Source organism: Cloeon dipterum, chromosome 4, assembly GCF_949628265.1.
Source record: "Cloeon dipterum chromosome 4, ieCloDipt1.1, whole genome shotgun sequence".
Lineage (NCBI taxonomy): Eukaryota > Metazoa > Arthropoda > Insecta > Ephemeroptera > Baetidae > Cloeon > Cloeon dipterum.
Genome location: NC_088789.1, coordinates 81,240 through 103,760, shown reverse-complemented (window position 1 = coordinate 103,760; position 22,521 = coordinate 81,240). Strand labels below are relative to the sequence as shown.

General features: G+C 42.5%; 4 protein-coding genes across 6 annotated transcripts; 2 read left to right on the top strand and 2 right to left on the bottom strand.

Moving 5' to 3' along the window:
- Positions 1–293: 293 nt before the first annotated feature.
- On the bottom strand, positions 294–6,835 carry Prp39 (pre-mRNA processing factor 39). Of its 2 annotated transcripts, XM_065487448.1 has the most exons (12): positions 6,678–6,835; positions 6,245–6,463; positions 5,488–5,907; positions 4,863–5,008; positions 3,918–4,043; positions 3,271–3,419; positions 2,164–2,289; positions 1,871–2,105; positions 1,645–1,809; positions 1,453–1,591; positions 1,075–1,390; positions 294–886 (listed from the first exon to the last, which is right to left on the bottom strand). In XM_065487448.1, the coding sequence occupies exons 1-12, from the start codon at positions 6,718–6,720 to the stop codon at positions 394–396; spliced, it is 2,577 nt and encodes an 858-aa protein (XP_065343520.1). In that variant the 5' UTR covers positions 6,721–6,835; the 3' UTR covers positions 294–393. The 2 variants fall into 2 exon arrangements, with proteins under 2 accessions (XP_065343520.1, XP_065343521.1); XM_065487449.1 differs by lacking the exons at positions 6,245–6,463; positions 6,678–6,835 and adding an exon at positions 5,989–6,148.
- Positions 6,836–7,058: 223 nt separating this feature from the next.
- LOC135941754 (transmembrane protein 179) lies at positions 7,059–8,290 on the top strand. The gene is made up of 4 exons (XM_065487451.1): positions 7,059–7,378; positions 7,446–7,622; positions 7,677–7,890; positions 7,953–8,290. The coding sequence occupies exons 1-4, from the start codon at positions 7,269–7,271 to the stop codon at positions 8,094–8,096; spliced, it is 645 nt and encodes a 214-aa protein (XP_065343523.1). The 5' UTR covers positions 7,059–7,268; the 3' UTR covers positions 8,097–8,290.
- A 100-nt stretch (positions 8,291–8,390) lies between these two features.
- On the top strand, positions 8,391–16,470 carry BBS1 (Bardet-Biedl syndrome 1). The gene is made up of 8 exons (XM_065487450.1): positions 8,391–8,554; positions 9,434–9,533; positions 9,587–9,702; positions 9,785–10,096; positions 11,445–11,680; positions 13,061–13,428; positions 14,340–14,608; positions 14,660–16,470. The coding sequence occupies exons 1-8, from the start codon at positions 8,393–8,395 to the stop codon at positions 14,837–14,839; spliced, it is 1,743 nt and encodes a 580-aa protein (XP_065343522.1). The 5' UTR covers positions 8,391–8,392; the 3' UTR covers positions 14,840–16,470.
- Positions 16,471–19,417: 2,947 nt separating this feature from the next.
- LOC135944104 (acyl-CoA-binding protein-like) lies at positions 19,418–20,762 on the bottom strand. Of its 2 annotated transcripts, none has more exons than XM_065490848.1 (3): positions 20,611–20,762; positions 20,430–20,544; positions 19,418–19,623 (listed from the first exon to the last, which is right to left on the bottom strand). In XM_065490848.1, exons 1-3 carry the CDS (start codon positions 20,620–20,622, stop codon positions 19,487–19,489), a joined length of 264 nt encoding a protein of 87 aa, XP_065346920.1. In that variant the 5' UTR covers positions 20,623–20,762; the 3' UTR covers positions 19,418–19,486. The 2 variants fall into 2 exon arrangements, with proteins under 2 accessions (XP_065346920.1, XP_065346919.1); XM_065490847.1 differs by having other exon boundaries at positions 20,430–20,547; positions 20,611–20,759.
- Between the last annotated feature and the right edge of the window lie 1,759 nt (positions 20,763–22,521).

Below are 22,521 nucleotides of genomic sequence, written 5' to 3'. Positions count from 1 at the left end.
GTCTGTACGCATCGTTTAGGCCTTTTATCACTTTTGGGTGGCTCTGGGAGGATACGAAATTATTTGCAAACTTAATTTTACTTCAGTTCTCTGCTCGAATTTGTCATTAATTTTATTAATTTGCTAAGACTCCTCAGCGACGAATGTTTTGAATCAGAAGAGCTTTCTAAAATTTCTATTTATCCCTATCTGCTTTACCATCAATTCTTTTGCATTTAGAATAAAATTGGTTAAATAACTTTTGCTGGAAATTACCAGAAAATACCATAGAAGAGAGAAATAAAAGAGTTCGCTTTAGACAAACTTGAATTTATATTTGAATGAAGCGTACATCTAAAACAGAGAGTGAAAGGAAAGAGTTAAAATGCGGGGGAATGGTGGATGGTGCGGTGGTCAGTAGTAGCTGTTGTAGCTGCCACCTCCACCGCCGCCGCCGCCACCCCAGCCCTGGTTGGCGCCGTAGCCGCCACCGTACTGCTGCTGCCAGTTGTAGTAATCGCCTTGGCCGTAGTAGCCGCCCTGCGGGTAGTTCTGGTAGTTGTAGGCCTGCTGGCCGCCGTAGCCGGCCGCCGCCGCGGCCGCCGCCGCAGCGGCTGCAGACTGGCTGTTGTACTCGCTCTTGGGCTTCTTGGCCATTGACGCGCCGCCCCCGCCGCCTCCGTCCCTGCCACCGTCCTCCTTGGGCTCCTTCTTGGCCTCCTTCGCGGCCTTCTGCCAAACGGCCACCTCGTCCTTCGCCTTGAATACGGACGCGATGTCCGAGCCAAAGTCCTCGAGCAACTCAAGTTTCCTCTGCGCGAAAACGTGCTTTTGCTGGGCTGGCGCGTCCGCCGACGAAAGGAAACGGTCCATTACGCCCACCACAGCCTCCACCTCCACCGGACACCTGCAAAAAATCAACGAACGTTGTTTAAAGTAGAGCACTCGTATTAAGAGTGGCGCGGAGTATTTTCCCATGTTAAATGAGTTTTCGTTTGCGGCTGTGTCAAAACCACGCGACTCTGTTAAAGAAATTGAATTCGAGCAGTCTGCAGAGTTTACTCATTTAGATAAACGGATAACAATGAAGCTTACCTGCTCATGTGAATGTCGATGAGGTTGAGGAAGAGCCGGCTGTTGGTCTTGTCCTTCTCGAGGGCCCGGTTGAGCACGGCCTGTGCCGCTTCAGGGTCGTCGCGCAACTTGCAGAGGAAACGCGCAAACTTGACCGCGATGGCGCTGGCGATTGTCACATTCTTGTAACTGCTCATGTAGTTGTCGTAGAGGGCCGCCGCCTTGTCCAGGCAACCACGTCGCCGCTCCAGGTTGATGCGCTGGTAGGCCACCTGCAGCGTGTTTGGCAGACGCTTGTCCAGCCCCTCCAAAATCTCACACGCGCTGTCAAGCCGACCTGAGAACACAACAGACATATAAAAACGTCTTAAACTTCACTTGAATTAGTGAGATGATTACCTCGGCCTTCTTCGAACGCGGCCCAGCGGAGTTGCAAGGCGGGTTTTTTGGGATGATGGATTGTGCACGCTCTCTCGTAGACGTCACTGATTTTCGCCATCAGGCTCTCATCCTTTTGGCCCTCCAAGTAGTCTAAAAACTGATTTCCCTCTGAGTAAAATCGTGTTTTCTTTTAAAAATGAATGTGTTTACCTTGATCCAGTACTCGTCGTACAGAGCACAGGCGATCAAACACCTCTCAAACAAAACGATCACTCTCCTTTTGTCTCCCTGCTCAATTTCATAGTCCAGGTAGTCCTTCCAGTTCTTTAGTTGTCCCTTCTCCAGGGGTTTCACGTGGAAGTAAGGCCGTTTGATCTGCAAAAAATTCAATTATTTCAAAAAGTATTTAAAAAAAAGCCTTAAGATTTCTACTCACTGCTTCCTCGAAGGCCCAGCGGTCAGCGACGGCCTTGACGGTGGCCTTGTGCGTCGCCTTTCGCAGCTCGACCAGCTTGTCTCGCAGCGCCGCCACTTCCTCCTTCTGCCTCTCCTCGATGTCGTCGCCCTCTTCGCCGCCCTTGCCACTCGACAGCCACTCCTTGCGCAGCTCCAGGAACTCGTCGACCGAGAGCAGCTTCTGCGGTGGATGCTCTTTGGCAAAAGCTTCAAAACTGTCAAATAAATTGGTTTTAAAACGTGATTCAAAGACTTTCTAGTGGGTGGATTTACCTGTCGAAATGGGTCGTGTAACCCTGAGTAGGGGTTGCCAAGAGTCGGTCGTAGATGGACAGGATGTTGTGCCAGTTCTTCTGCTCCGTCTCCCACTTCAGGTAGCTTTCCCAAAGACGGTCTGACCTGTTTGTTCAATTTCAGCGACATTAGACAAATAAAATTAAATAATATGCTCCAATTTGATTGGGTGGAAGACTATTTTGTAATTTTAAAGTAGCGGGAGTTAATTTCAACTAAAAACCACGTGGTTGTGTTTTAAATGTTTCCATAACATCCACGCGAGCTAAATTTTAGTCATTGTTATTTGAAAGCGATGAAATATGGTGTCAAATTTAGCGATGAATATCTACGTAACAACATTATTATTAATAATTTGAAAACATTTTTAAATCATGAATATAATTTAGAGGGAGACTGGAAATTTCGAGATCTGCATCTAACGCGTAATGAAAAGGAAAACTTGAAATTCAGCCATGCATAGTTAAGACTAAAATAATTGTAATTTAAAAAAGAAAAATTGTGTTAAGCAGAGGTTTAAATGTTCACGCATTTCAACCGTAATTTCATACTTTGTTCCCACGTTTGTTGAAAAAATTCACCAAATGAATATCCGCCCTTAAATGAACCAAAAACAATCAAATAATAATCATCAGCGGCAGAATTCAAAAACCTAAAATCGATCGGAGTGTTCTCTACAATGCAGGTTTTTTCTTTTAAAATGTCATTTGCTTTCCCAATTTCGAAAAAAAATTATTTCTTACAATTTTTTAAGTAGAGGTCATGAGAAAATAATTAGACAATAATTGAAAACTGAGGTGCAAATATGGCCTGGAAGAATTTTAATAATTTAACTCTTTTACCACTACACTGAATTTGTTTAAATATGCGGGGTTTCTGCACCCTGACGCCTGGCGCCAGCCACCACTGGGCAAAAAATGCGGCCAAGTTGGTCCCACCGGCTGTCAATTAAAAATAATGAGTTTTCCATCTACCCCGTCAAAAATGGCAAATCAAAATTTGCACCATATCAAAACTGATAGCTAAATAGCCGAGTTAAGAAATAACAATGATCTGGTCGAGATAAGAGAGCGTGCGTTTTGGTACCTGAACTCCATTCCACAGGTGTGCAAGGCCTGCTCGTACTGCGTGCGGACAAAATCGGGGTCCGCGGGTTCTTTGGTCTTGCAGTGGTTGAGGTAATGCAGCCACAGGTCCACACTGAGTGGAATTGCCTTGAGACCTCTTTCAAAAACCTGCAATAGCCGGTTAATAAGTGGAGGGTGCAGGGGCACAAGACGAGTCGGCAAAAGGCGCGGCGGCGGCGGAATTTTTCGAGACACAAAGAGCAAAGAGAAAGAGATTGAGACTTGATTGAGACTGACTGACTGACTGACTGATAGAGAAACACACTTGGGGGCTTACGGAAGAGAGTTGTGTGTGCAGAGACAGTGGAGGCGCGTGGACGGCGCGTGGAGACACCCTGAAAACGGCTTACACAACACTGTTTGGAGACGCGGGCAAGCGGCCGGCCCGTCCCGAGCCGCTCTCACAACACGAGCAAGGCGGTCCCCGCTTGCACGCGCCTGTACAAAGTTTTAGATTCTCTTAACGTAACGTGTGAAACTGTAAATATAAGGAAACTGCTGCCAGTCGGCCCGGCCCCTTGATGGAGAGAAAACGAAGCATTAAAAAAGGGTGAGAGCAAAAATGAACGTGTGTCACACACACAAAAGTGGACAGACTCGAGTTACCTTGTCGCTCAGCACCGCGTCGCCCTTTTTCTTCTCGTAGTCGGCGTACTTGCGCCAGTAGCCGTAGCAGTACGGGTACAGACTCAGGAACGCGTTGTACGCCTCGCGCGCAGCCTCCGCGTCAGACTGCCAACCAAAACCACAGAAATCGCCTTAATCACGTGTACGCAAATAATGCTAAAAATTCATTAATTCAATAGCAAACATTTCATTTTGAGCCTAATTGCGTATTGCGAGCAACCTTGGAGTTTTCTAATTAATTTCCTTGCATGAAAAGTAAGTCAACACAAGACCAAACGAATAAATTCAAGCAATTTTGAAGGACCTGGCAGTACTTGCAAAAGTTAAAAATAGCTTTATAAACTGCAAAAAAATGGAATTTCTTTAATAATCGAAAGCAATTACAACCCTAGCATTTTTATTTGTGCCCCCACATGCCTTGAGACTTACGTTTAGGGACTTTTGAGGTTTTAAAAAAATGGTAGATCGCTTTTAATGTTACGAAAATTACTTGGTGGGCCGTTTTACAAATTCTTAAAGTGAAGACTGTTAACTAGTGCGAATTACGTGTTGATTTGCTTAAAAGATAAAGTTAATTTTAAGCGGGAAGTTTTTCTCTCAAGATATATCGAAAAATAGCCAAATCTTGAATATTTGATGACGCACATTGCGCCCTAGAAATTAATAATTTATCAGCAGGATCCATCTCCAAGTGCTGCACTCATGCATAATGCTTTGCCAGTTTCACTCTGGCTTGATTCGAGACTGCTCTGAAGGAATTTGCGCCCCTCTAGAGGTTTCACAGGTCTTCTGAATTTATCAATTTTGCAAATCAATTGGGTGCTGTGCAATGGGGGAGGGGATTTGTGGAATCTCTGATGTAAGAACTCGCAAAAAATCAATAAATAGATTATTAATAACAAAAGAGGAAAAATAGACACTCACTTCTTGGTCAACATACTGCAGCAGGTAAGTCCAACCGGTGAAGTCAGCGCTGTCATCTTTCACCGCCTTCCAGTACTTTTCAAGCTCTGGAAGTCTTTTCTTTCTTTCCTCCTCCTTCGCGGCAACCGCAGCTTCACCGTTCACATCTGCAAAACGCCAGCCATTAGAAAAATTTAAACAATTTCCATTGCAAAATTACGTTAATTTTAGCAAAAAAAAAACCCTCAAAGGCGCCACCGTATACTTTGGATTTTAAGTCACTTGCACTGCGATTTCAGACTCAATGCTGCCACTCAGTGCATTCTTCACTTAATCTTAATATATGCTCTCTTTTGACCTGCTGAAACCCAACCGTTGGAGAACCGTGAAAACCAATTTTTTTTTAAATAAAAATTATGTTACGACGTTACTACAGCGAGTGGCTGGACTGATTATTTTTTTCGGCACGTCTACGGAAATAATTCTAGAAGCAGAATGCACAGATCGAGTCTTAGATCGCAAAGTTCATTAAAATCGAAAGAAACCACTGGCGCCATATCTATTGGTCGGTTCGAACACCAACTACTTGCACAACTGTTGAATTTATTTAACAAATCATGACATCGCGGGGCAAAGTAATAATCACCTTTGCTCTTTTTCGGTGGCTGTTCCACCTCGTCCGGGGGATTGTCAGAGAAGCCCCTGCGCTTCCGCTTTTCGGCCTTGTCCTCCTTGCCCTCATCAAGCACGTGCTCTTCCATCTTGTCCTCCTGCACAGGCTGCTCCTCCACGGGCTGCGTGGGGGCAGTCTCTTCCGTCTCCATCGGCTGCTCCTTTTCTTCTTCAACGACCTTTTCCTCGACTAATGGCACTACTACTTCCTCTTCCTTATCCTCTGTAATAACCTCTTTAATAATCTCCTCCTCGTCGTGCTGTTTCACAGGCTCTTCTTCCGCCTGCTCGACTTTGGTCGCGAGTTCGTCAGGAGGCTCAGAACTTACCGACTCTGGCTTGTCCGGCTCTTGCTCAGCCTTGGGCTCTTCTGCCGACTCTTCTTCCTCTTTCACTGCAAACGCCATAATATCGACCAAATGTTAATGTTTCACGAGTGATACAGAGCGAGAACGTAAATCAATAATGCTAATACCTTACACGAGCGGTACGCCTTCATAAATATTTAATTTCCAAATCAATATTTTTAATTTAATGGACACACAGGCGTGCGTACACGATACTAGAGAGAGTCCGTGACGTGTGTATTTGATCGTACGCGTGTACGAAATAATTCGTGCTTGGCGCATGGCAACTGTCTAGCCTACAGAATCGGACCGCACAAACAGAAAAGAGTGAGTGTGAATTGAGCAGATACATAAATACGAGTGCGACGATCGACACACACACACCTGCCGGCTCGACCCCGTTGGCCTTGCAGCCCTCCGAGTCGCTGGGCTCCTCCTCGGACTCTGTTTCTGCCGGTTTTGCCGCCTTTCCGCGACCCCGTCCCTTTCCTCTGCGGCCGCCTCCGCGTCCGCGGCCTCTGGGCTTGGGTGGCGACGCTGGAGTGTTTTTGCCGGCGCCGCGACTCGATCGGGTGCTCCTCGTCCTCCTCGTTGTTGTCACGACTGCCGAGAACCCAAAAACGCACAAAGAATTTTATTTATTATGTCTGTGTGAGCTGCCGCCAGACCATTGGCTGGTTCCGCTCCGCTTGGACCGGAAAGTCAACGCAATCAGCGGCACTGATAACGACTCGCAATGCTGCGTGCATGGCATGGTGACCGGATGGGACGACACACCACTTCAGCCATGCTTGCTCTCAATAGCAAAATTACCCACCTTCCTCCGCACCGGACGATTCATTTTCAGAGTCGGACGCCATGTTTATGGTAAATGGAACGCGCTAGAGACAACACGGCCTGCTGAATCCAAGCCGCAAGCCGCTGCCGAGCGGTAAACCAAGATTTATTTGCTGCGGAAATTTCCGAGCTTGCACGGGATCAGTTTGCAGTACCAACCTGACAGAGTTTTCACAAGCTTCAATTTTATTAATTAAGCATGGATTTGAGATATTAAATCATTGAAGTAATCATTTTTCATTTTAATTTAATTTGTTTTGTTTTCATTTTAAAACTAAATCTGTGTTTAATTTTTATTTGCATTTGTACAAAGAATTTAACTTGGTTGGTACATTTATTTGTTTACACATTTGCGATGGGCGACGGCCAGGTCGGCCAGTCTCTGAAGCGAAAATAATTCGAGACGTAATACAAGCGAATTTCGTTTTTAATTTTCCGTTGCGAATTTACTTCTGCATCAAAAGTATTGGAGTTCTGAGGCGATTTTATGCCGAATGTCTTAATTTTCTGATCCGCCTTTTCACGTCGCTTATAATCGAAACCAATGTTTCTTAAAAATTAGAAGATAAAAATGGAGCTGACTAACATTCTTCTTCTGAGCCAAATTGCTGGCTATTCCGTGGCGTTGCTCCTCGCATTTTGCCTGGCCGTTCCTCTCGTCCTTCACCAAAATGATTTCCAGTAAACATATCTACATAACATTTTCTTAAGTCCAATTCGATAATTATGTGTTAATTAAAATTTCCAGAGGACACTGCCTCTTGTTCTCAACCGGTAATTGGCAAGAAACAGACGGCCAGTTCAACGTCAACTGGTCCCCGACGATTTTCTGCGGCTACCCGATCGGTCTTGCAGCCATGGCCATGGGACTGTGCTTCATCCAGTTGTACAGAATGTCTGTTTATTACTACCGCGGCACCGACAGGTTTGACGGTTTATCTTAAAAATTAAATCAATCTCAAATTTCATTCTCATTTAGTTCGTTCCTCTCTGCGTTCATCGATGTCGTCGTTTCGATTGTAATGTGCGTCTGCCTCATCGGAGCCGCCCTGATGGTCACCCTGGGCTTTATTTCTTGGTGCCAAGACATGACCGAGCGGTTTCCCTCCTGCGAAATTGCGGCTGGAAACGATATTGATAAGAAGGACCGCATCAACACTGCCAATTTCTACATCCAGATGGGCACTGCTCAGGTATTTTTTTTTTTTTTTTTTTTAACAAGTGTGTTTGCGGAATCAATGTTTTGCTTTGGCAGTTTGGCGCGTGGGCGTTGTGGGCCGCTTGGGTGGCGTTGGCTGTCATGGCCATGATCAAGCTGTGCCAAAACCACCAGATGGAAAACGTGCGAGTCACCATGTACATCGAGCGTCAGAGACTGATAAATGAAGGCCAGAGTTAAATTTATGATTACAGGCCTCAGCCAGTCGCTTTGAATCTCACGGCTGAGGCCTCTACTAATAATGTGTATTAAACTACTTGTAAGATCAAAACTGTGAAATCTGTGATTCAAGTCAAAATTGATTCTCATTTCCGTGCGTGTAACTCCAAAGATAAAACTGCTATTAAATTTTTTTAATTTTCTTCCAATCTAAATTGAGCCAGTGCGTTTTTATTTTGTTTGTGCTCCGGTAACCATGGCAACGGCATTCAAATCAAGTTGGGAGGCAGACGGCTTGTGTCTTTCTAACTGTAAACATGGCCAAAAATTGGCTTGAGGCCCATGCTGACTTCTCAGCCAGCGTGCACACCTTTGGACAGTGCATGGCCCTCGCAGACCTCAACGCTGATGGCGACCACAGGCTCATCATTGTAGACCATGGACAGTTCCTGGCCAACCGCTCTCAAGCAAAACTGAAGGTAAAGCCTCATCCTAAAATAACGTTTTAAATCAAAAACATTTATTTAAATTATTCAGAAAAACAAGGGGCTTGCGCCCCTAGGGATCTTTGGGCCTTCAGACGGGCGCTTCGGGCAACTGCCAATCGAGGCAGAAATTGATCAAAACGCTAAAATTTGTAAGCGTCGGCTCCGGAAAACCGCAGAGAGGTCCTCAGGTCGCGTGGAAAAGGTCGTAAGGGTCAAAGCCCCGTCCGAGACCTGTCCTAATCGTGGTCTACGATGGGACAAACGGCTGAATTTTAACATAAATAAATCTATTTTCGGCTGTGAAGTCAATAAACCGAAAAAAATTAATTTTAAATTTTCTATATGGGCGCGAACAAGCTGAAATTCTGGTTCCAGACCGGCTGCGGTCTTTTGCGTGTGATGGAGTCGGTATAAATCTCTTAAATTTGCTCCACTTGAAAATTATTCAGAAAAATAAATCCTCAAAATCGTTTTTAGATCTTGTGAACAAACATATTATTGGAAAATAAATTAAACCAGGCTTCATCCTCGTTGCAAAATTGTTGATTTAATTTCTTGGCTATGGTTTCGACGTCACCCAGTACGTCCTAATCATTAATAGGTTGGTGATATTTGTTAAGAAGTGTCTGGAATTGTTTGTGTCGGAATTTTTTGTAATTTAAGATGTGACATTATATACCGATTGATTGATTGGGTTGATTTTAATTGTTTAGTCATGATTAGGACTACTGGATGACGTCAAAACTATAGTCGAGAAATTAAAATGACAATTTTGCAACGAGGATGAAGCCTGGTTTAATTTATTTCAAATATGAACACAACCTCGAGTGGTCGCCTATTTCAAAAGTTAAAACATAATGATGTTTTCAGGTGTACAGAGGAACATCATTAATTGCAGAGAACGCGATATTAGATTTTCCAGTGGCAATCGCTGCTTTCCACATGGACACCACACAACCGAGAATACCTGGTTGGAAACAGCAATTTCATTTTTAGAAAAATTTCAATTTTTTCTCATTATAGCTATTGCCGTCGCCAGTGGACCTCACATTTATATTTACAAAAATATGCGGCCGTATTTTAAATTTTCGCTGCCACCTATGGACGTGTCTTCAGTGGAGAGAGACGTTTGGGCGCAGGTGTATAATTAATTAAAATTTTATATTTCCCATTCTTTTTTTTAATTTTAAACTTGCTTTTTTCTACCTAAATCATTCGCAGGCCAAAGATGGCAACATCGAGGTGGACATCCTGACGGACATGCTGAGCGGCCTGAGCAAAGAAGTCGGTTTCTCGCGGCTGACGGCGCGGTCGCAACACCTGCTCTCTCTTCCGGAGGCGGCGCTACGTAGGAAATTCGTTGAGGAGCAAAAGGGTCAGCCTTTGAAGCGGCAGACCACCATCACCTGCCTGACGACACTCAAGAAGGCTCTTCCAGACGAGGACGCAGTCACGTGTTTGGTCGTCGGCACTGAGAGCGGACACGTCTACATCCTCGACTCGGAGGCTTTTACCATTTTGGACACGGTCCAGGTCTGCAAATAAATTCGAAAATTTATTTTGATATTTTTTTTTGCTCTTTGTATCCCTGTCCGAGGACCGGAGGACCGGGAAGGGCGCGCACTGCACTAGCACGAATGCTGAAACCCGGGTCCCAATAACACCGCGAACGGATAACATGGGCGCACCAGGCCGCACAGGGACCCAGCCCATTCATGGGCCACTTGCCTCCGCACCGAGGACTCTGCATTGAAACGCTAGACACTCGTTCGTCCCGTGAAGCCAAATCACGCATGCTGGAAAGGTGCAAAGCAGCAAGCAGCGAGTCGCCTCCCAGCCCGTTGAGCAATTTTATTTGAGAATTTCGAGTCACTAAACTAACCACTTTTTGCCATCTCTGACATTGGGTAGCCAGTATTAGATCTCCGAACTGCTCAAATACCTCCCATTGCTTTGACACTCCTGAGAGTGCCTTAACAATGCGAGCCAACAGGCTGGTTAAATAGTTGAAAAAAAAAATTTCAGGGCCCTATGGGTCGGACGGCGCCGATTCGGATGCCAATTAATCTCCCTTGGTGGAGAATGTCCGCTTGTGTGCGGTTTTCCTAAATTTGGCATATCAATTAGTTTAAAAATAATAAAACAAAAAACTCTAAAATAGCACATATTTTGCTGCCGTTGTTGGGAACGGGTGGGCTGCATCGTTAAAAACTCAGAATTTTATGGCCAGTTAAACAAACTTTATTTTTTTTAACTTAAGACCCATATAGGAGTCAAGTTATTAGTTTTTAAATTCGAAAAAACGCGAAATGTGAATTTCAAACATTGGTTTTTGGTGCCCAGGCGGGACCCTATGGGCTGGACGGCACCGATTTGGAATCGTCCGCCCGTGTGCGGTTTTTAAAATCAGACCATTTTTCCAATTTTCACGATTTTTTTTTAAACGCAGCAAAGTTTTTCGTTTTTATTATTATTGTTGTTTTATTCTTGCCAAAGTCATACACATAAGACAATATAAAAATTACAGCAAGAAATGGCATACAATTTAAGGGTTTTGCCGACTTCATCGCACGCAAACAACTTATGCCGGTCTGGAACCGATTTTCAGATCTTCAGACAACCTGAGATCCGCTCCCAGGTGTTTTTTTAATGCTTATTGTATGTTCAGTTATTTATTTATTCTAGCACATTTGGCAATTTACGGCGACGATTCTGAATTCTGACCCCTGCCTGTAACCGACCTTCCTCAGGTCGCGTGGCCTGAGGACTGTTTCTTGCGGTTTGGCTGGCGCCAACGCTAACATTTCTTTTGGTTTTTGGTCAATTTCACCGCCTCGACGAACCAATTTTGTTAAAGCATATTGCATGAATAAAAATCTAGGTATCTGGTGTGCCGTGCTTCATGGGGGCAGTAGGCCTTCGGGACGTGGAGTTCCGCATCGTGGTGGCTTGCCGGAACAGGCAGCTGCTGCAGATCAAGCGCGGCTGGCGGGAAGCGCGTCCGCTGGCACAGCCACCGGCTCAGACACTGGGCCTGGCCATCGGCCCAAATGCGGTAGTGCTCGCGCTGATGGACGACACGCTGCGCTGGTACAGCAAAAAGGGCAAAGAGGCATGGTAAGTCCACAAATCAAAAGCCGAAATATTCTAATTTTTACCTGGATATATTAAATCCTGATTTGTTAATTGCATTTTTTGCACAGCAAATCATTCTTTAAATTAATTTTGGGCGGGGTAAAATTGTCTCGCAAATAATTTAAACTAAATAATAATTAATTGTTTATTCCTCTCCAATATCATATATACAAAAAGAGTAAAAAGGCAAATGTACAAAGTGATCAAGTCGCTGAAACGTTGGCAATCAAAGAATCGTCGAGTCATACAAATTATTATTTACATACTTAAATAATGACTGAATTCCTCTAAATTAAAAATAACAATAATAATAATAATCTTTATTTGACTTTTGGGCCTTTGGCATGCACATAACTCATCACAATAAATGGTACCGAATTACATACATCCAATTGCAAAAAAAATCAATCATATACAGTAACATTCATTCAAAAAGAAACATAGTAGTTGCTACAACTACTGTACACAAAGCAATAGTAAGCACAGTAAAATTGATATTTTTAAACCAAATCACACTGCGCATCAACATATTATTAGCTCCATAGTTGATATATCAAAATCACAAGTTGTTTACACAATTCTGATATTCAACAAAAGAGTAGAACTTATGAGCATACAAGAACTCTTTCAACGCAATCACAAACTCTTTATATCTGGGCTCCAGGCGAATCGCAACTGGCAGCATATTGTAGAGCATTGCAACACAAGTCAGCGGATTATACTTGGACATAATTGTTGTTTGCGGCTGAATGTGCAGTTCCTGCCTCCTCCGAGTATTATACGAGTGCACATTTTCTGTTCGTTGAAAGTAGCTAGGGAACCTTTTCACAAATTTGCACGATTCATAAATATATTGATTGAGAAGACAGGTAGCAATTTGTATCTCTCGAAAATGAAATCGGACAGGAACAATTTGATTTAAAAACCAGTCAAATTAAAGCCAGGGTAGTGTTTTCAATTGAAAAAATAATTTGGATTTTTTTTTAATTAAAATTCAAAGTTTCGATGGAATGATTTTCTGGGGGAAAATGTTTTTTCTTAAAAAGGTGAAACAAAAATGTCTAAATTTTGTATAAATTGGTCATAACCGTTGTTTATATCCAAAAAGTCTGCCAAAGTTTAATTATAAAGAACAGTCTCTATAAAATCATGAATTTTGCCCGGCTAAAAATGAGAAATTTTATTCAAACAAAGTACTATGTAGAACGGAAAGATGTACGTATGAGTAAAAATTCTGTTGAAAATATAACCTTCTCTATAAACTGACTTCGATTTGAGCCCTAAAAATCATTAATTTTCCCTGAAAAACTTATTTCTGTTTCCCAAATTATATATTTGAGATTAAATAAAAATAAAATTCAGGTGCGTCACGCTGGCGGGCGTGGTGCGGTGCCTGACTGCGGCGCCGCTGCCGCAGCACGGCCTATGGGCGGCCGCCGTGGGCCTGGTCGACGGCTCCGTGCTGCTTTTCGCGGAAGGCAAGCTGATCGACTCGATAGCCACGCCGCGACCCGTGTCCGCCCTCATCTGCGGCACCTTCGGCCAGGGAGAGCACTGCCTTGTGGTCAACTCAGAGGACGGCGGCCTTATGGTGCACATTCTGAGGAGAACCGCCACTTTCAACACGGCCGCTGGTGACGCAGAGTCCAAGGGTTCGCAGCCGCTGTCCATTCCTAAAAAGACGAAACTGTTTGTCGAGCAGACGGTCAGGGAACGGGAGGCGGCCAAATGTGAGTTTTATACGACAGGGCGGTTCGCTAAAACTTCAAAAACGGTTATTTTGCGGGTTTTCTGCAATTTTGGGATTCGTTTTACAGAATTAAACATCAGTGAACAAAAATATGAAAGATTGTCACCATTAAACGTTACAAAAAAAAATTGAAAATTAAATTCCATTAAAATCTCCTTTACTTATGAAATTCTCAAAAAAGACGTTCCAATAAATTAAGGCAACATTGTTTTTGAGTTAAAAATTTCTAGCACTGTTATCCTTTTTACCACTTATACAATTAGAATCTTTCAAACTATTTTTTTTTAAATTTAATTTTTGAAATAGGCGACCAATCGAGGTTGTGTTCATACTGGAAATAAATGAAACCGGACCTCATCCCCGACACTATAGTCGTTTTAATTTCTTGAGTATAGTTTCGACGTCATCCAGTAGGTGCTAATATAGATTAAACTCTTAAAATTATTGTTGTGTTTTTTATATGCATTTGCAAGTGATGTTTTCATCACCGCCAAATCTTCGGATCTCACCGCATCAGAATTGCAAAAAGTGCAAATTGTTGAGACTCTCATTTCCCTTCCCGAAAGGATGAAAAGGATGAGGTGCTAATATTCACCCCTTTTAAGCTCTCGCCCATTTTGTAAGCAAATTGAACTTCTTAAGATTAAAGGATATAAGTCGGGAAATGGTACAATATTAAGCCGCTGCAAACCTCTAATCCCCACAAATTATCACCCCCTGCCATTTTTCTATTAAAATTTTAATTCTTTATCAAATGACAAATAAAAACTGTTAGATTGTCTGGGCACATCTCGATGTATATGACCTCGCCAAAAGTAAAAAAGATTTAATTAATTAACTAACTAAAATAATTTTAATTCTATAGAAAAAACACTGAAAATTTTTTTACAGCTATCCATGACGCCTTCCAAACAGACCTGCTTCGTCTAAGACTAAAAGTAGCCAAGAGTTGCGAGTCGGCGCTCACAGGCTCCTCGACAGGCAATCCAATCTCCAACAGTCAGCCTCTACGCCTAGCTGCCCAGGTCAGAGGGCTGGGCCCGACCTTCCAGCTCACCGTGGAGGTAGAAAACATGGCTGAGGAGGAGGCCATGATCGGCCTTGCCATCGTTCTCCACTTTGACAGTAAAATTTATCAGGTGGAACAGCCATTTATCAAGGTAACATAATTCATTTAATGTGTAAAATAATTATCTTATTTAATAAATAAGGTGCCCCTGCTTGTCCCGAGATTCCCCTTTGAGGTGGAGACCTTGGTAAAATACGTGAGCACCACCCCTGGCCTCACTGGGGTGGTGAGGGTGCTCGTGGTCAAAGGAAGGCAGCAGCAAGCGCCGTTGCTGGCGGCCCTCATTCACATGCCTATTCCAGGAGACCTGGATTCCTTTTAGTTGTAATCAAATTAGTTGTTTCAACTATTTGAGATAAAAAAAATGGAAAAATAAAAACTGGCCCAATTTTAATTCAAGCAAATGCCGAAAATTTTGATTGAGTTGAGGGACGCCGTTTGCAAGATACCGAGCGCTTACCTTTGCCATCTTTCGGCAGAGGTAAAGGGCATCCGCACAACAACTGCGCTCTTTGAATTTTTTGTTAAGTTGCATGAAATGTTGAACTGTCGTGACAAAGTTCTTGCAATATATTACGATTTAAGTAATGCATTAATTTGGTACTGTGTGTGTGTGCCTTTATTGCTAGCCAAGTTTGAGAGACATGGTGTGCGCGGTTTGGCGCTTGAATGGCTCAGATCTGCACTAACAGACCGTGCTCAGGTTGCTCGATCCCATGTGCGGAGTTGACTAAATTTCTTGGCTTGTATGTTCAGGACAACTATGCATGTGGACAGAGCATGCCAAGTACGTAGTTGGTCGTCTTTACTCGACGGTCACAATGTTGAGCGGTTTGAAGGTGTAGCGGTTCCCGCTTATTGGCGTTAACTTAGTTTGTAACCTTTAGATGTCACTTGTAACTGTATGATAAGCTTTTCTCATTTACCCTGTATAATTTACCTTCACTGACCGCTCACCTTCGCACGCATACGGTCATGTCGCATTTACCTCTCCGGCCGGGAGTATAATGTCGTGCGCATATATGACGCTTGTAATAACTTATAGACCCGAAGACTTTACCGGGTCTTAATTATGGATTAAATCTACGTCTACAAAGGAACCAGATGCATTTCCTTTTGGCTCGAAACGAGTACCCCACAAAGGGATCAGTCTCGGATAAAAGTCTCCTGGCAGTTTACTATACGCACGCACAATCCATTATGACCTATGGGATCGTAATTTGGGGAGCTAGCGGAGCGGCTTTGGAGGCTGTGTTTGTTGCGCAGAAGCGCCTGATGCGAGCTCTTGCAGGAGAGCGCTACTGGCCGGGATTAATCCCTCTGTTCTGCGCGTCCACTGTTTCATCGTTTCAAGTTTCTACCAGTTTTCTCTATCTACCTGTACGAAGCATGTAAATTTGTAAAAAAAATACCCTGGCTAATTTCGGAAAACCCAAAATGTTCACGAATACAACACGAGGAGGAAACCGGAGCTATATATTCCAGCGCAAACGACTCAAATCTCCAAACAAAACCCACTAACTTGTGCAGCTACTATGTATAATGCGCTGCCAGTGTCTCTTCGTCTTGAGCCACGTTATAAGGAGTTTGTTGCTTTGCTGCGTGAATTTGTACATTAAAAAACAGTTTTATAGTGCTGAAGAGTACTTTGATTGTGTACAGAAGTTTTAGCAACTTATATTTTCTTTTCTTTTCTTTTGAGTGAATGTTTGATTTGCAATCGGATGTATGTGGTTTGGTGCATTTACTGTGTTAAATTATGTACATGCCAAAAGACAATTAAATGATAATTATCTTGGATTTATTCTGGTTTAACAGTGATACACATAACCCAACGTGCCTACAAAAGAGGCCAAGTCGGGAAACGGCGCCTGGACAAATTGGATTATTATTATCAAGACTTTGTGAAAGTGATGAAAAGTATATTAAAGGAACATATGTTTTATTATTTCATTTGTTGTTTATTGTTCATGACTCATAACATTTCGTACAATTAAAGCAATAATTAAATTACATGAACAAAGGCAAAAAATGACAAGCAGGATCTGCATAAACGCGCAAAACAAAAAATTATTTCGACGTTGTCACATGCCGTTGAATATTTAATGATTAAAATCACATTCACGAACACTTTAAAAATTGCACCGAAAAACTGCTCGCAAAGGTACGGAAATTTTGATGCGTCGCACTGTCGCAGTCTTTCAAAATCGGTGGCATGTCGTTCCAGGGCTTGCATACCCTGTAAGAAAAGGCGCTTCGGCCGAAAGCTGTTCTCGCCGGGGGCGGCTGGAGGCGCGGATGTGCAGCGCTGTCGCCTCGCAGGACGCGCCCCTGAATGATTCTTGCTCTCGCGTCGAAGTCTGTCTGGCCGCTTTGGCACCTTTGGAAAAATACGAGATCGGTGTGCCGTAGATGCATATCAAAAGGCATCACGTTTTGCAACCTAGGCTCTGGCAGGATTTTCCCATAAGCAAAGTGCATCGCCCTATTTTGCACTCTGCTTAATTTGTTGATGTTATCCTGCGTCGTCGGGTGCCATGGTGGAAGTCCGAAGGTCATCACAGGCTTCACCATTGTTAAGTAGGCGATTCTTTTCACGCGTGGCGTGCATCCCCGCAAATTGCGCGCTGCAAAGCTGAGCCGCTGCGCCGCTTTCCCTCGACAAACACATTGAACAAAAGCGGGCCCAGAACGCTGCCCTGCACCACGCCCGATTTGACTTCCGTTGGCTCGGAGCGTGCGCCTCTATAATGTACAAATTGCGTTCGGCCGGTAAGAAAATTTTCGAGCCATCTGAGCAGCCGCCCTTGGACGCGATATAGTGGTCAAGTTTTGATATGAGCCTCATGTGATTCACTTTGTCAAAGGCCTTTTTCCAATCCAAAAACGCCACATGGATGTGCTCGCCGCTTTTCTCATCGAGTGTTGCTGTCCAGTCCTCGATGGTACCTGTGAGGAGTGTTGTGCAGCTTCTCTTCGCCCTAAATCCGCGCTGGCAGTTCGGAATAATTTTTTCTCGTCGAAAAACATGACCATTTCCGTGAAATGAATGAGTATTTGTTGTGTGACTGGAAGTGAGTGCGAATTAAATTATGTATTATAACTATTCCTGACGACAATTCAAAAGTCACCTGGAAATATTTCGACTTAATGAATAAAGTAATTATTGAATTGACTTAAAATTTAACGGGGAGTCTGATAAACATTGGATTTTACAGTACGACCCATAGCAGCCGAGTTATTAATATGTATTTAAAGACTAAAAAACGTGTAATTTCAAGCTTTTGTTTTCGGAGCCCTGCTGTGGGGCGGTGCCATTGATTTTGGTACCATTCGATGCCCGTCGGCATGGTGCGTCCGCTCGTGTACAGTTTTCTGAAATCGGACACTTTTTCGGCCGATTTTTTGAAAGAGTCGAAATTTTCAAAGTAATTTTCCAGGGCCTTAAGGGGTGGGAGCCTTATAGGTTATAAATATAAAAATAATGTAAAATCGAAATTCTGAAAATTCAAATTTTGTTCTTAATTTGACTTTCTTTGTTCTCGCTTGTGCAGTTCCGAGGTCAAAAACAGAACGAGTCCCCTCAAATAGACCTCGCTGGCCAAACAATTCAGTGTGCAGAGACCAAGCCAAATTTTTGGGGCTCCACGTGCGACAAGACTGCAAGTGGGATGCTCACGCGCAATAGCTCACGTTAGTGGCCGCATGCACACAACGGTGACAATGTTGAATGGTCTAAAGGGGAATATTGATGTAAAAGTTTGTTAAGTGTATATTACGCTCATGCTTATTCAATTATGTCGATACATGGCATTGTGATCTGGGGGGTTCAAGCGATGGAGCGCTGCGGTCCGTGTTCATTGCCCAGAAGCGGTTGGTTCGTGCCCTGGCGGGCGAGAGGTACTGGAACGGGGTTGACGCTCCGCTGTGTTCTGCGAGACCACTTTTTGAGCGGTATAACCCGCTTCCAGTGTGTTTTCGATTTGCTTGTTCGAGACTTGTAAAAAGATGTTGAAAAATACCACACCTACTTAAAAAACACTAGGGACGTGCATGGGCACAGCACGCGTCGCATGCCTTGCCTGACTTGTATAATGCATCTCAGACATTGATGATATAAATCGCAGCAAAATCGATTTTCAAGTCCTTCAAATTTGTACAATGCAGTTTCGCTGTGGCTTGAGCCGCGATACGAGCAATTTGCATCGGCTTTAAAAGAATTTCTATACCAGAGGAAATTTTATGATATAGGTGAATTTGTGGCATTATTTGTCAGAAAATTTATGATTTGAGTTTTTTTGCGTTGCAATTGGGGGGTAATATAAATGTAACCATATCTGATGTACATATGACCTCGCCAAAAGAAAATGAAGACATGCTCAATAATTAATATCTCGAATAGTGTGGTCTCTGACGATTTAAACTGATTAAGAGTAGTAAAATACATCTTGGTGTGCCAAGGTAATTATTTGAAAAGATTGTATCTTATCATTCTTATCAGTGCAGTTCAAAGCCCAGCTAGCTGTGATTATAATCTTGGACAAATCGGACGTTGCTCAAAAATATGCTCCCGAAATTATTAATTTATAGGACTTTCCACTTGAAAGCACTAGTAATCACTCGAGTTATCGATGAAAAACCCTAGCAATATACCTAAATGAGTTTCAGATAAATCCACTTAACAGATAGCATTGAAACTCTTAAAAATTCAAGAAGGAAAATAAATAAAGAAACAGCTTTATCAAATTCTTTCCAAAAACCTTTCAGCTGACATTTATTTTAATTTATTCAAAGCTTGGTCGTTGTTATTTTAGTGTCATAATGAAATGAAAACATGTTAAGTTTTTTCCACGGCCGATTTTGGACTGAATTAAGATCTTTATTTAGTGAAACTTTCACAGAAAGTGTAAATACAATTTATTTTGAGAAGGTTTCACATCGGAATGTACACAATTTTGATTTGATTTAATTACTTCTCGTACTTTGGAGCGAGTTCCTTGGCTCTGGCAACGTATTTCTTCTGGGCATCTTCCTTGGACGTTCCCTTCAGAGAAACCCAGGCGTTGTGCTTGGCAACAGAGAGAGAATCGGAGCCCTTTGGTGCAGCTACGCATATTAAAAAAAGAAAGAGTCAGTATTAGCCTCAAATCGACTCAAAATGTAATAAAACAACATAAATATCATTATGTCAATCAATCAATTTATATCAAAAATATTATCAATATTTTTACCTATGTAGCAAGTATATAGGTTAAATATATATATGTATATATATATATATATATATATATATATATATATATATATATATATATATATATATATATATATATATATATATATATATATATATATATATATATATATATATATATATATATAATATGTTGTGAGAAGATCATCATCATCACCTGAATGTATTACCATACTGAAAGTCAAACAAATAAATAAATACATAATGTGGATTGCAACTAGGCAATAATTAAAATTTTTTGAATGGGTGGATCGATAAATTTTTTTCTGTATTTAAAAAAGACCTTGCTGCAGAAATATATAACTTTTTTCAAATTTACCCGAAAATTCCAGCGTTTGACCACATTTTCTAAGCAGATTTCGATTGTTCTCGCTAAGATGCGTTCAACAGCGTATTAAACCTTTTAAGGAAACTCTTTGTTGTGAAATAAAATAGTATTGCAAGTATATAGGAATAGGAGACAGTCCTCGCCGCATTTGAAAAGCATACTAAACTTTGCAGCCAATGTTCTAAAAAATTTACGCTTCAACTCAGCTCAATTTTGACTTCAGCTGATTCCTAAAAGGGGATGAGTTCCTGCATTGGCAACAAGATTTTTCAGGATTTTGCAGTATCAATCCTCATCAAATATGAAAAATGTTAAGATAATATCCCTCACCATCTGTGCAGTCTCCAGCGGTGCCCTGCTTGTACAGGGAGTAGAATTCGGCAAAAACGGCTTCTTCAGGGACAGTCTTGAAGGCAGCAACCTTGGCGGCAACTTCTTTGAACTCCTGCTAAAATTTCATCCGTTTAAAAAGTATCTAAATAAAAGAAAGCTGACAGTGCGTGATACTTACGGCGAGAGACATGGTTAGATGCGATTCGTTTGATGCACTGGGGGTGACCAATAAAGAATGGAAAGCGGGGAGCGACCATTTCTGTTATATAGACGCCGGTAGGTACTATGGGTCCTACCAAAGTTCACAAAAGATTAGATTAATTCCCTGCCGCCGCCGAGTTTCAAATATTGGAGAGGCACCCCTTGAAAAGGAGCTTTAAGCACGCGCTTATCTCTCTGCCACGCGAATTGTCAAGAAAGGATAGTGAGTGCACTCCTCTCGTCGATGCTGTTTGTACAAGTGGGGCTTGAACGTCTGTTTAATTATAATTGCGTTTATCTTAACAGTCTTTGCACTGCCAAAACCGAAACCGAGGACGATAAGATTGGAAATACTTATCAAGTGAACTCAAAACTAAGTCTAAATTTAGAAGTGCTGTGTGCACGTACACTTTAGAGAGCATAAATAGGCATAGTTTAATCTAGATCTTTTAATTTTGTTAAGTCAATTATTTTATACACATTTTCTTATTGAACTGGTTTTGCCGAGTTAAATATATATTTTAATTGAGATGTCTATGCCCACACAAAAAATAAAACCAGGAAATTCTGGACTAATCCTATCCTAAAAGACCGAGACAATATTTCCGCAATCGAATTTTCCATCCAGCGCCGAACAACAAAATACGCGGGAATGAAATTATTAGGTCGGCACGCCTCTTTTTCGACGCTTCAGATTGGCCGCTGGACTGTCTCCTGATTGGCCTCAATTTTTTTGTCGCCATTTTGAATTCTGACCGGCGGGAACCAAACGGGATCGTCACCCGGCCCCGGGGGTGCTTTAATTTTCAAGCCGAGAGGAAAATCGTGAGAAACGGACTGCAATTAATTGAGCCAACTGCATTCAGAATTAATTAAAAGTTTTCTCTCGTCATATCGAACACGCGGTCCGTTTATCAAAGCGAAATGCCCGTGTTGGTGGATAGTCCAATATTTAACGAGCGGCGGCTTGAGACAGTTGAGACGCGAGTAATAATTGTTTGAGCAACGGGTCAGCGTACGCCATGAAAGTTGCCGCCTACCTACATTGCCACTGCCGCCGGGCCGTAATTGCATTTGCAACTTGCCGTTTTGCTTTGCGACTAACTTGTGGATTCGACTCGAATTCCCAGCCAAATAGTGAAAGAGAATTCCCGCACACACGTCCACAACGGTGACGATGTTAAATGGCCTGAAGGGGAATGTCGATGAAAAAAGTTTGTTAAATGTTTATTATGCTCATGCGAATTCGATTATGTCATATGGTATTGTGATCTGGGGAGCAAGCGATGGGGCGCTGCGGACTGTTTTCGTGGCCCAGAAGCGGCTGATTCGTGCCATGGCGGGCGAGAGGTACTGGAAGGGTTTGACGCCGCTGTGTTCTGCGAGACCACTTTTTGAGCGGTACAACCTGCTTCCAGTGTTTTCAATTTATTTGTTCGAGGCATGTAAATTTGTTAAAAAATACCCCGCCTACTTTAAAAAGACCAGGGACGTGCATGGGCATGGAACGCGCCGCGCACCTGAATTGTATATATATTGCTCCTCAGAAATTATTGATTTCGCAGCAAAATCCATTTTCAAGTGCTGCAATGTTGTACAATGCTTTGCCAGTTTCGTTACGGCATGAGCCGCGATACGAAAAGTTTGTTGTTGCTTTGAATGAATTTCTTCACTTGAAGAAATTTTACGATTCTGTTGAATTCTTGGAATTTGTTAAAAATTTATGATTTTTGTGTGTAATTTGTGTGTGCATTGCAATTGGGGGGCATATATTTAGAATTGTAACAAAATCTGATGTATGACCTTGCCGAAAGACAATAAAGAATATAATAATAATAATAATAATAATCAGAGCACACCCAGCCGGCCGGCACACAATCAATTGTAG